The sequence below is a fragment of the Ochotona princeps genome, chromosome 33 (assembly GCF_030435755.1).
Source record: "Ochotona princeps isolate mOchPri1 chromosome 33, mOchPri1.hap1, whole genome shotgun sequence".
NCBI lineage: Eukaryota > Metazoa > Chordata > Mammalia > Lagomorpha > Ochotonidae > Ochotona > Ochotona princeps.
This window is the reverse complement of record NC_080864.1, coordinates 5,117,660-5,130,033: the sequence shown is the minus strand read 5'-3', so window position 1 is coordinate 5,130,033 and position 12,374 is coordinate 5,117,660. Positions and strand designations below refer to the sequence as shown.

Sequence of the window (12,374 nt, the reverse complement as noted above, 5' to 3'; positions counted from 1 at the left end):
CTACTGCATTCCTAGGCCACAAGCAGGGAGCTGGATGGGAAGTGGAGCTGCCAGGACATGAACCGGTGCCCATAGGGGATCTTGGTGCATTGAAGTCGAGGACTTTTGCCACTAGGCTACCTTTGGATAGCCACTTTTTTTCCTTCAGGAGCCCACCCTTGTAAATAAGTGCAGTAGTTTTTACTAGTTATTTCCCATATTCTTCCTTTTTCTGCCATAATTGCTTAAGACCTCCTTCACTAAGGAATTCAAACAATTATGTTTGCTCATTTGGGGGCAGTGGTCTAGCAAATGAGGGTGGTTTTTTTGTTTTGTTTTGTTTTTTATAGAATCATCTTCATGGCACACAAAGATTTTCACATTATGATGGAAAAGTTTGTAAAGAATTTTCCTACCAATACGTTTCACATGAAAACTGTTAGGTGGGAAAGCCAAGTCAACTTGGAAGTACAGGAGCCTCAGTGCGTTGCTCTAAAGCCGACAGGCATGTACCGCAAAACAGGAATTCCTCTGTCCCAGCATTGTAAAGAAACACCTGTTTCTCAACTGGTTCACAATGTAAGGAATAATTAACCCCTGGTTGTGCTTTTAAAGACTCCGGGTAGAGAGCTTTGATATTTGGCAGATGTGCCAAACTAAAAATTCCCTATGATTTAATTATAGTAGAATTGCTTAGTAACACTGAATAGGGTCCTTTCCATTGTTCAAAGGGGTAGCATTTTCTCCAAGTTTTTTTTTTAAGATTTATTTATTTTTATTGCAAAGTCAGATATATAAAGAGAGGAGGACAGAGAGGAAGATCTTCCATCCGATGAGTCACTCCCCAGGTGACTGCAACAGCCGGTGCTGTGCTGATCCGAAGCCAGGAGCCAGGAACTTCCTCCAGCTCTCCCACGCAGGTGCAGGGTCCCACGGCTTTGGGCCATCCTCAACTGCTTTCCCAGGCCACAAGCAGGGAACTGGATGGGAAGCAGGGCTGCTGGGATTAGAACCGGTGCCCATATGAAATCCTGGCACGTTCAAGGCGAGGACTTTAGCCACTAGGTCACCATGCTGGGCCCCATTACATTTTTAATAAAACTCACTCTCTTGTAGAGATTGCTCAAGAGTTTAGCATTATAACACTTTTTGACACATCTGTAAATTAGAAAAGCTAGATTCTTAAACAGTCAGCATCATGTGGTACTCCAGGTGGTTAAAAATTTATTTTACTTATTTAGTTAAAAACATTTGATTCAAGAGGCAAATTTACAGAGAGGACAGATGGAGTAATCTCTTCCACCCACCAGTTCACTCCTCAAATGGCCTCAACAGCCAGAGGTGAGCTGACCCAAAGCCAAGAGCCAAGAGCTTCTTCTGGGACTCACATGTGGGTCTAAGTACTTATGCCATCCTCTGCTGCTTTCCAAGTCCATGATCAGGGCACTGGGTTGGAAGTAGAGCAGCTGGGACTTGAATAGGTGCCCATATGGGATGCTGCTGCCAACAGGTGGAAGATTAACCTGTTGCCACACTGCATCTGCCCCAGCTCCAGATGTTTGATGCTCAACCTAGTTTGGGGAACTTCCTGAGTTCCCCGATGTTTTCGATTCTTAAAAGTGAGAACATTGGGGAATGAGACATCTTCCCTTCCATTTCAACTCAAGGCAATGCCGTGAGGACAAATGGGGGCAGCAGGTTAGGCATTTCTGTTCATTTCCTCCCAAGAAGAGGAGAAATTGGCTCAGCACTTCTCCTGGGTTAATGTAACCAAATGATAATGGCTGCGGATCGAAGTGGTCCTTACTGAAAAACATGTTTTAAGTGTAGCTAAGTCTCCTAAGGGATGCTCCCTAGATGGCAAAACCTTCCAATTTGCCCCATATTCTAATGATGTCTAGTAAAGCCATGAGAAAGGGTCAGACCTGAAACTCAATTCCAAGAATGGTATTTTTGATGAAGGTGCATAGGTGGGAGACAGGCCCCCGAATCACCTGAAAATGCAACACAAACAAAATTCTCTCCCAAATTGAGAGTTGTATACATCATTGAGGTGTTTCCCTATCCATCAGGAAAATTTCAAAGCTAACCAAAGATCCACCTTTCATCCAAATGAGATCCACCTTCCATCCAAAGACAACATTCTTACAGTTACTCCTGCTTCACTGTTCTTTTTGTTGCAGATCAAGAGCCATCTCAATATAGGAGGAATCGTATTCGATTTTCCTTTTATGAACAAGATTTCGTATGCTCTAACGGTTTTAACCTACCAAGATATGTTCATCCTTACCTCCTGATTTAATTTTCTCTCTCCGCTACCACTCGTTTCTTTAATTTCCATTTCTAAGCAACCCTACAACATGAAGAGAAACATTCAAGAGTATAGAAGTAACCTACAATAGTCTTTGATTTTTGGAGAATTAGGTAGGAACAGGTAAATATTTTTAAACTCTGCTTACACAATTATACTTTAACAAAGCGCCATTGAAACACACAGAATTCTAAGCAACATCTTGAAGGCTGGGAGACAAAAGCAATCAAGTACAAAAGCGACATTTTCAGAGACACAAAAGCCTGCAAATTGAAAATAGGGTTACAAAAAAACAGTTGAGAGAGCAAAAGACAGAGAGAGAGAGAGGGAAGGGCTGGGGTTTGTGCTACGAGAAGCTTCTATGCGAGTATTGCACTTTGCCATCTTTAATTTCTAGCGCTCTAGTGGCCTGTCTTACCTCTAAAAAGTGTAGTGAAATAAAACAGAGGTCAAAACCACACGAGTCTAGTCTAGACATGATGCAGTTAGAAACAAAAAGTAAAAGCCATAAAGAAAAAAGTAAAAAAGAAAATTTAATGGCATGGTCCATGATGTGGCAAAACAGGTTAAGCTGCTGTGTGAATGTCAACATTCCATATTCAGTTGGTGGTCTCCCTAGCTATGCTGCTTCAGAGTTAGCTCCGTGCAAAGGCACCTTTGGGGGTGGGGGGGTGTCAATGTGTTTGAGCCAGTACCACTCATGTGAGAGACCCAGATGGAATCCATGGCTCTGGACTCTGGCTCAGCCTAGACTTATCTGCGGTATCCATTTGGGGCATGAAGGAAATGAACGGAACATTTCTCTCCTGTCCTCCCATCTTCTCTATGTCACTGTCCTTCCTTGTCACCTTACCTTCCAAAGAAAGGACATCCTTATAAAAATAAACAATAAACAGAAGTACAGATTCAACCTCAGGAAGATGGAACATCTGATACCATCAGCAAGTTAGGAACACCTACATATGATTCTGGCATTCTCAGGACTACAGCGTTCCCAAGAGTTCAATCCCTACCCAGCCCAAATGCCATTTACCCAAAGCTTCTGGTACAACATCACAATCAGCAAATGATTCAGGTGGCACTCCTGTGGTCACAACATTGGGCTCCATAGAGTTATTCTCATGTGACATAAGTTGCAGGGGTGTGACTGTTAATGTTTTTTTTTTCTACATTCATTTCACGTTTATACTATTTTGTCATGATAATTTGGCTAATGCTTGAAGGGTTTTTTTTTTTTAGACTACATTTTTTTTCTACTTCGTGTTTCACAGGGATTCTCTTCTGTTTAAGTTCTCTGACACACAATGAGAGCTAGCTTATGAAAGTTGCTAAATTCACGTGTTTTCCTATCTGTGAATTCACTGGTGTGTTCTGAAGAGTTTCTGGCAAAAGCGTTCTTCACGATCCTTCCTTCATTAGTTTTGTTTGCCCCTGTTTTCTCTTTTTGGTAAATTCCAATCTGTGTGTTTTATAATGCCTGTTGAGATTTGAATTCTCAGAGAATGTTTTTCCGCATTCCTTGCATTTGTACGGCTTCTCGCCCGTGTGAACCCTCTGATGTTTCGTGAGCTGCGATTTTTGGCAAAACGCTTTCCCGCAGGTATTACACGCATGAGGTTTCTCCCCAGTGTGAATTCTTTGATGCAAAATGAATTTTGAATTCTGGGAGAAGACTTTTCCACACACATCGCATTCATGCATTTTCTCCCTCAAATGACTTCTCTGATGCCTAATAAATTCTGACAACAGATAAAAGGCTTTCCCACATACGCTGCACTCATAGGAATCTTTACGGTGAATTTTCTGATGCTTAAGGAGTTGAGAGTTTTGGCAAAAAGCTTTGCCACATGTTTTGCATTCGTGAGGTTTCATTTTAGTGTGAACGCTCTGATGCCTAATGAAATTCGACTTCCAGCAGAAGGCTTTGCCACAGTCCTTACATTCGTAGGGCTTCTCCCCCATGTGAACCCTCTGATGGGTAGCAAGTTGGGACTTCCAGGGAAAGGCTTTCCCACAAGTGTCACACTCATAAGTGTTCTCCCCCGTGTGGATTCTCTGATGCGCGATGAATTGGGATTTCTGGAGGAAGGCTTTCCCGCAGGTATCACACTCGTATGGCTTCTTCCCTGTGTGAATGATCTGGTGTTTAATGAGTTGGGACTTCCAGCAAAAGGCTCTTCCACACGTGTTACATTCGTAACGCTTCACCCTGGTGTGAACGTTTTGAAACGTAGTGAGGTCTGGCTCTTGGTGGACGCCTTTCCTAATCTCATCATGTGCGTAAGATTTCTCCTGTAGGTGCATTCTCTGGTGTGTAGTGAATTGTGACTTCCAGGGAAAGGCTTTCCCACAGGTGTCACATTCATAAGGCTTCTCCCCAGTGTGGATCCTCTGATGTGTAATGAGTTGCGATTTCTGTCGAAAGGCTTTTCCACACGTATTGCATTCATAGGGCTTCTCCCCAGTGTGGATCCTCTGATGGGTAATGAGCTGTGATTTCTGAGAGAAAGGTTTTTCACACGTATTACATTCATAAAGTTTCTTTCCTTCATGAATTCTCTGATGTATAATAAGGTCTGGCTCCCGGGAAAAAGCTTTTCCGCATTCATCACACTCATAAGGTTTCACCCTGGTATGGATGCTCTGATGTCTAATCAGATTTGACTTCTGGCAAAAGCCCTTTCTACATACATTACATTCGTAGGTTTTCTCCCCTGTGTGAATTCTTTGATGTGTCTTGAGTTGCAACTTCTGGCCAAAGGTTTTTCCACATGTGTTACACCTATAAAGTTTCTCCCCCGTGTGAATTTGTTGATGTTTCATGAGTTGGGACTTCTGGCCAAAGGCTTTTCCGCATGTATTGCACCTGTAAGGTTTTTCTCCTGTGTGAACCCTCTCATGTTTAATGAGCTGCGACTTCTGGCGGAAGGCTTTTCCGCAGGTATTACATCCATAAGGCCTCTCTCCTGTGTGAATCCTCTGGTGTGTAATCAGATTTGACTTCCAGCAAAAGCCTTTTCCACATGTCTTACACTCGTAAGTTTTCTCCTTTTTGTGACTATTCTGGTGTGCAATGAGTTTCAACTTCTGGTAGAAGGCTTTCCCACATGTATTGCATTTAAAAGATGCCTCCCCTGAGCGAATTCTCTGATTTTTAGTGAGGTCTGACTTCTGGCAAATGCTTTCTTCAGCTTTTTTCTCTGCGTTCGTGTTGTGAGGGGCAGTAAGAAAGGATTTAGAGCTGGAAGACTCCCCACAGGGCAGACACGCACTGGGCTTGTTTCCTTCGTGTGTTTTTTGGTTTCTTTTAAGATCTGAATCACAAACGAGGGTTTCCACATTCTGAAAAGATTTATGGAGTTGTTCTGTGCGCCTTTGCTGAGGTTTACTGAGGTAGGAATTTGCACGGGGAGCGTCATGTCCAGTCTCAGGTACATTTCCTTCCACGATAGTTGACTTCTTACAGGTGTCTCCCATTTGAACACTTGCACAGGCGAGGGACGTTGTCTTGCCGCTAAAGTCTTCCCCTTGCTCACGCTCTTCCTGACACTGGAGCGAGTTTCCAGGTACGGAATGGCCACCACATTTCTCCCCAGCTTGAATCTCATCTAGCACCCTAGGGAAAAGCATATTCTGAAATGAACCGCATGACACATTTCTTCGCTGAACAATTTCTTTGGTATTATCAGTTTCTAAGTATAGATCGAGCTTCATTTTTTTTTTTAATTCAACTCTCCTGTGAGTTTCAATGCGATGTGTGATTATAACTTACCTTAAATTTATTTCTTGGTTTTTCTGGTTGGTTTTAAACAGATCATCTTTTCTGTGAGCAACTGAAATGAGAAAAAGGAATGATCTTCATGAATCACATCTGAGTGGTTTTTTTTTTGTTTTGTTTTGTTTTGCTTTGCTTTTTGTAATGTACAAAACCCAAAGTAATACCATTTGAACAGATCAGCAAGAGACCACTATGGATTTTCTCCTTATTGCATTAATAGAATAAAATAAAGCAGTAGGCTTCCCAATGGTCAACCATATATTTCACTACTAGAAACGCTGTAACAGAGGCTGGTATGTGGTGCAATCCATCCAACTGTTGTCTGAGATGCCTGCATCCTACAAGAGTCCAAATTTGAATCCCAGATGTATTTCTTTCAACGGTTTCCTGCTAATGTTTCCTAAGAGGCAGAAGACAATGATTCAAATGCATTGAGACCCTACCACACATATGAATGACCTAGATGGTGTTGACTGGGTCTGGGGTGTGCAAGACTGGGTTACCTGCTGGTGCTCGCAGGAGCCAGGGTGGGTATAGGACAGGTTGACCTACGTCTTGGCACTTGCTGAACCATGTGAGATCTGTATCGGTGGAGAAAGGGGCAAGAGACCAGGCATGGCTGGACTGTAGCACCCAACAGTAAGAGACCCAATGGGTGTGGGCTGGTCGGGCAGAGCAGCTGTTCCTGCCAGGACAAGAGGCGGGCCAAATCAGGTTTAGCCAAGCACCCAACAGTGTGTGCAAGATCTGCCAGTGGGAGGTGATGAGATAGAGGAGCTTTGGGGAAATCCTCTGTTAGGAATACAGTCCCTGCAGGTGGGCACAAGAATCAACTGGGAGCAGCCCAGACCAGGCCAGGTTACACTGCCTGCTAGCATACACATGGGTCAGGTCTGAGGGTAAGACAGGTTGGGTCAGTTCATAACACCCACTGGCAGACGTAATAACCAGGATGGGGTGCAGGATGAACTGGGTATGGCCACATCACCAGGCAGTTCACATTAGGGCCAGGACTAGGGGCTAGCTGGGCTAGGATAGGCTGCATGAGCTGTTACGGTGGGCAAGCCAGGCTGGGTCATGCGACAGCACCTGTTGGCAACTGCCAAGGTGAGACAGGCCATATCTGCTTGGGTCACAGCTAGCACCACCACATCTGAGACCCAGGGCAGGTGGTGACCTTGGTATGGGGGCAGCAAGGACTCCCCTGCTGGGCCACTTCTGCTACTGCTGAGTGTAGAAATTGGGACTGGGAGCAGATCAGGCTGTGTAGGCTACAACACCCATTGGCCTGCATCCGAGCAGGTTTACGGGAGAGCCAGGCTGAACTAAGTGACCGTATCTACTGTTGCATTAATGAGCCACAGTAAGCTGGTTGGTTTTTGCTGCAACATCAGCTGGCAAGTGCTACAGATAGGGCAAATCCTATCAAGATAGACTGCAGAATCAACTGGAGAGTGCAAGATTCGGGAATGGGAGTGGGCCAATAGGAAAACTGTAGGCACCCCTTTGATGGGCTGCAGGTATCACTGGTGAGCATCAGAACTAGGATTGGGGTGGTTCTGGCAGGACAGGTGTAGCACCTGCAGCGTAAGTGTGGGCTGGATAGTGGGGTTGGTTGGGCTGGCCAAGGAGGCAGCACCCACTGGTGTATACAAAAGGCAAAACGGATGCAGAACAGACATGACCAGGCTGCTACACGTACCCTCATGTGCAGGAACCAGGGCTGGGGGTGGGCCTGGTAGGGGTTGCCCCGACTGGACTGCAGTCCCACGTGTGTGTGTGTGTGTGACAGCAAAGTGTGTGAAGTGCAGGGTTGGGCTGGACTGCAGCATTCGTTGGTTTGTGTAAGATACTAAGCTGGAGACAGAACCGACCCAGCAACTGCAACCACCAGTGTGTGTGCAGCCGGATGTGGGTGATGGATTGAGCTGGATCCTGTCCTGGCTAGCACACACAGGAGTAAGGTCTTGGGTCACCTCAGATGAGGCTTCTTTGGGGATTCTCTCAACTGAACCGCTGGATTCAGGACTCCAACCACAGGGAGAATCGCAGGATCAGATATCTAACTGTGCCATGTGTCAGAGCTGGGCTTCCCTGGTAAGACAGTGGACGGCAGCATGGACTAATGCAGAGGCAGTCCATGGGCAGTCCACGGGCAGTCCACGGGCAGTCCACGGGGCCTGCAGAAGACATCTAGTACTATAGCAGATGGAGGGCAGAACAAATTGGACAAGTCTACCAGCCAAGAATTGACAGCAAGTTGATCTGAGCAAATGGAGACTCCAAAGTGGACTATGTCTGCCAATGGGCCTTGGAAGGATTTCCTCATCCTTGGAGCAACGAAACCAACATCATTTCAGAACCATCGAAACTATCTGAGCAAAACCCTTGGAGCATGCTCCACTCGGGGGACCCTGGGATGACTTTGGGTGGACGTCCCCCATTCCTGGGTAATGATGCAATTACGATGCTGGATGTGGCTTCTTCCCTTCTCTGCCTGCTTCCCCCAAATACAAGAAGAAAAAAGAAAATTGGAAACAAATTGTTTCATCCACTTTCTCTTATTTCTAGGCCCTTCCTACCCTAATAGGTGTTCTACACAGACATGATCCTTCTCAACTATGTCAACATCATCAAAAAAAATATTTTTTTCAACCTCCACTTAAAATCAACATACTTGATATTATCTCAATTCCTGGTTGGCACACGACTACTTGATCATTTAAAATTCTGAATTCTCGATTTCCATGTTGGACAGTTTTCTGCTGTTGCCACTGATACTGGAGTGTTTGATATCTCCTTTTTTTTTTCTTTTTTACAATTATGCTATAAAATAAAAGGGACTATATTGTGGGCCACCAGGTTAAGCTGCTTCCTGTAAAACTAATATCCCATACTGGAGTGCTAGTTTGAGTTCCCTGGCATGCATGTACAGGATTCAAGTTCAAGGGTGCTGGTTCAAGCTGGCACCCTTGGCACAGCCCTGGCCACAGAGACCTGGTGAAGCGTGAACTAATAGATAGCCTTTCCCTTGGGTTTTCTCTATCTCTATAATCCTGTCTCTCTCTTTTTTTAAAGATTTATTAATTTTATTGCAAAGTCAGATATACAGAGAGGAGGAGAGACAGAAAGGAAGATCTTCCATCCAATGATTCACTCCCCAAGTGGCCGCAACGGGCCGGTGCTGCACCAATCCGAAGCCAGGAGCCTGGAACCTCCTCCAGGTCTCCCAAGTAGGTGCAGGATCCCAAGGCTTTGGGCAATCCTCAAATGCTCTCCCAGGCCACAAGCAGGGAACTGGATAGGAAGTGGAGCTGCCTGGATTAGAACCGGTGCCCATATGGTTCTATGGTGCTCATATGGGATCCTGGCACGTTCAAGGTGAGGACTTTAGCAGCTAGGCCACGCCGCCGGGCCCCTTTTATCATTTCTTTTTTTTTTTTAAGATTTGTTTATTTTTATTACAAAGTCAGATATACAGAGAGGAGGACAGACAGAGAGAAAGATCTTCCATCCGATGTTTCACTCCCAAGAGAGCCACCACGGCCGGTGCTGCGCTGATCAGAAGCCGGGAACCAGGAACCTCTTCCGGGTCTCCCACGCGGGTGCAGGGTCCCAAGGCTTTGGGCCGTCCTCCACTGCTTTCCCAGGCCACAAGCAGGGAGCTGGATGGGAAGTGGAGCTGCCAGGATTCGAACCGGCGCCCATATGGCATCCCGGAGCATTCAAGGCGAGGACTTTAGCCTCTAGGCCACGCCGCCGGGCCCCCCTTTTATCATTTTCTATTGATTCATTTGAGAGTAACAGAGTGAGGCCGAAAACCAGAACTAATCCATGGGCTTAACTCCCAAATGCATGCGAAATGACTGTTTTCTTATTTATTTATCTGTTTGTTTGTGAGAGAGATGAGCAGTGAGCTTCCTCAAATTTGCTTTATGCCTCATATTTCTGTAACTGTGAAGTCTGTGCCTGGCTAAAGCCAGGGGTGGGAGCCCAACACCTGCAACTAGTAAGAAATTAGTGCTCAAAGTGCCTAGGAGGGACCAAGCTAGCAGCCACTAAAATAACCAATTGGGTCCAGCATGAGAGCCTAGCAGCCAAAGTCCTCACCTTGACCGCGCCAGGATCCCATATGGGCGCCGGTTCTAATCCTGGCAGCTCCACTTCCCATCCAGCTCCCTGCATGTAGCCTGAGAAAGCAGTGGAGGACGGCCCAAAGCCTTGGGACCCTGCACCCGCGTGGGAGACCTGGAAGAAGCTCCTGGCTCCTGGCTTCGGATCGGCTCAGCTCTGGCTATTGCGGCCACTTGGGGAGTGAATCAGCAGATGGAAGATCTTTCTTTCTGTCTCTCCTCCTCTATGTAAATCTTACTTTCCAATAAAAAAAAAAATAATGATCAAAACCTTCTCAAATAACTGATGATTACAGGAATAAGTTCCTAATGCCAAACAAGGTATGAAAGTAAAGAGAAGTAAAAGAATTGAGAGAATATAATCACCCCGGAAAATACCCGTATGAGAGCCGGCCAATGATTGCACTTAGGTCAATCTCAAAAACTGACTCATCAGGTACAGAAAAGCAGGCAAGCGGATGAACATTAACACGAGAGCCTCCCCCTTTACACACCGGGTCTGAAGAACGGGTCTGAAGACTGGCACTTGCAAAACATCACGGGCAAAGCTCTCCATAGACAACCCTGGCTGAGCTCTTTGCAGCCAAGCCTTCCTGTCCAACGGACGTGTGCAGACTGACCTGACCAGCTCCGGCTTAGGGGTTTCTCCACCATCCATGGCTCTGTTCCTTGCTCCAACTTGACGATCACCTCGGGTTTGCTAATGCAGTATCCTGTCAGGGGAGAAAAACGCTGAGCTTTGTCAAATCGTTAACTTAGACATTTGGAAGGACGTACTTGTCCCAAGAGTGCAATGACAGTGCCAATGTGAAGGGTTGGTCTTGTGGCGTAACAGCTATGGCTGCTGTCTGTGGCATCAGCATCCTGTACGGGTAACGCTTGGAGGTTCGAGTCCTGGCTGTTCCACCTGCAATCCGACTTCCTGCTAATGTGATTAGGAAAGCTGAAGTCTTGGTGCATCTATACCAATAAGGGTGACTTAGAAAAAGCTCCAGGCTCCTAGTTTTTTAAATTGGGCCAGCTCTGGCCATGCTGGCCATTTGGGGAGTGAACTAGCAGTTGGATGACACCTATGTGCGATTGTTTCTTTCTCTTTGTAACTCTACTCCCCTCTCTGCAACTCTGCCCTTCAAGTAAATTAAAAAAAAAAATCTAATTACAAAAAAGTTCCAGGACTGTGACCAGGGTAGAGCAGGCTAATCCTGTACCTATGTTGTCAGCGACCCACATGGGTACCGGTTCATGTCCTGGTTGCTCCACTTCTGATCCTGCACCCTTCTAAAGCACCTGGGAGGGCCTGGTGCGGTGGCCTAGAGGCTAAAGTCCTCAGATTGAATGCGCTCCGGGATCCCTTATGGGCGCCAGTTCTAATCCCGGCTGGTAGCCCCACTTCCCATCCAGCTCCCTGCTTGTGGCCTGGGAAAGCAGTTGAGGATGGCCCAAAGCCTTGGACCCTGCACCCATGTGGGAGACCCAGAAGAAGCTCCTGGCTTCTGATTGGCTTGGCTTCAGCTGTTGCGCTCACTTGAGGCGTGAATCATTACATGGAAGATCTTCCTCTCTGTCTCTCCTCCTCTCTCTATATATCTGACTTTGCAATAAAAAAAAATCTTTAAAAAATAAATAAAGCACCTGAGAAAGCAATGAGGATGGGTCAGGTCCTTGGACTCCTGTACCCACATGGAAGACTGGCTTGGGATTGGCTCAGTTCCAGCCATTGAGGCCATTTGAGAACTGGGCCAGTGAATGGCCCAGTGAGAGATTGTGTGTGTGTGTGTGTGTGTGTGTGTGTGTACCTGATGCTATCTTTCAAATAAAAACAGATCTTTAAAAAGTTCAAATTTGAATTCTTCCCAGATTCTCCTGTGTTCCACTTACCCATCCAACTGGAAGAAAGTATTTTCTATAGCATAAAAGGGTACCTTTTTTTTTCCCCACTCACCCACAGACAAGAGGCTGTTGTAGATCTCCAACATGACCTCCCTGTACAGAGCTCTCTGAGCACGGTCAAGGCCTTTCCACTCCTCCGGACTGAAGTTGACAGCCACGTCTTCAAATGACACCCACACCTGCAACGGCACAGTTCTGCGTAATGTATCCATCAAAACTAGGGAGTCACTCCACCAAAACTAGGAGCGTGTTCCGTGAGCGTTTGATTTGCGTCTTCCGTAAC

At 46.0% G+C, this 12,374-nt stretch overlaps 1 protein-coding gene across 1 annotated transcript; it reads right to left on the bottom strand.

The window, feature by feature from the left end:
• Positions 1–2,925: 2,925 nt before the first annotated feature.
• Positions 2,926–12,264, bottom strand: LOC101530405 (zinc finger protein 883-like). The gene is made up of 5 exons (XM_058657648.1): positions 12,144–12,264; positions 10,822–10,914; positions 6,063–6,123; positions 4,231–5,906; positions 2,926–2,945 (listed from the first exon to the last, which is right to left on the bottom strand). Exons 1-5 carry the CDS (start codon positions 12,175–12,177, stop codon positions 2,926–2,928), a joined length of 1,884 nt encoding a protein of 627 aa, XP_058513631.1. The 5' UTR covers positions 12,178–12,264.
• Between the last annotated feature and the right edge of the window lie 110 nt (positions 12,265–12,374).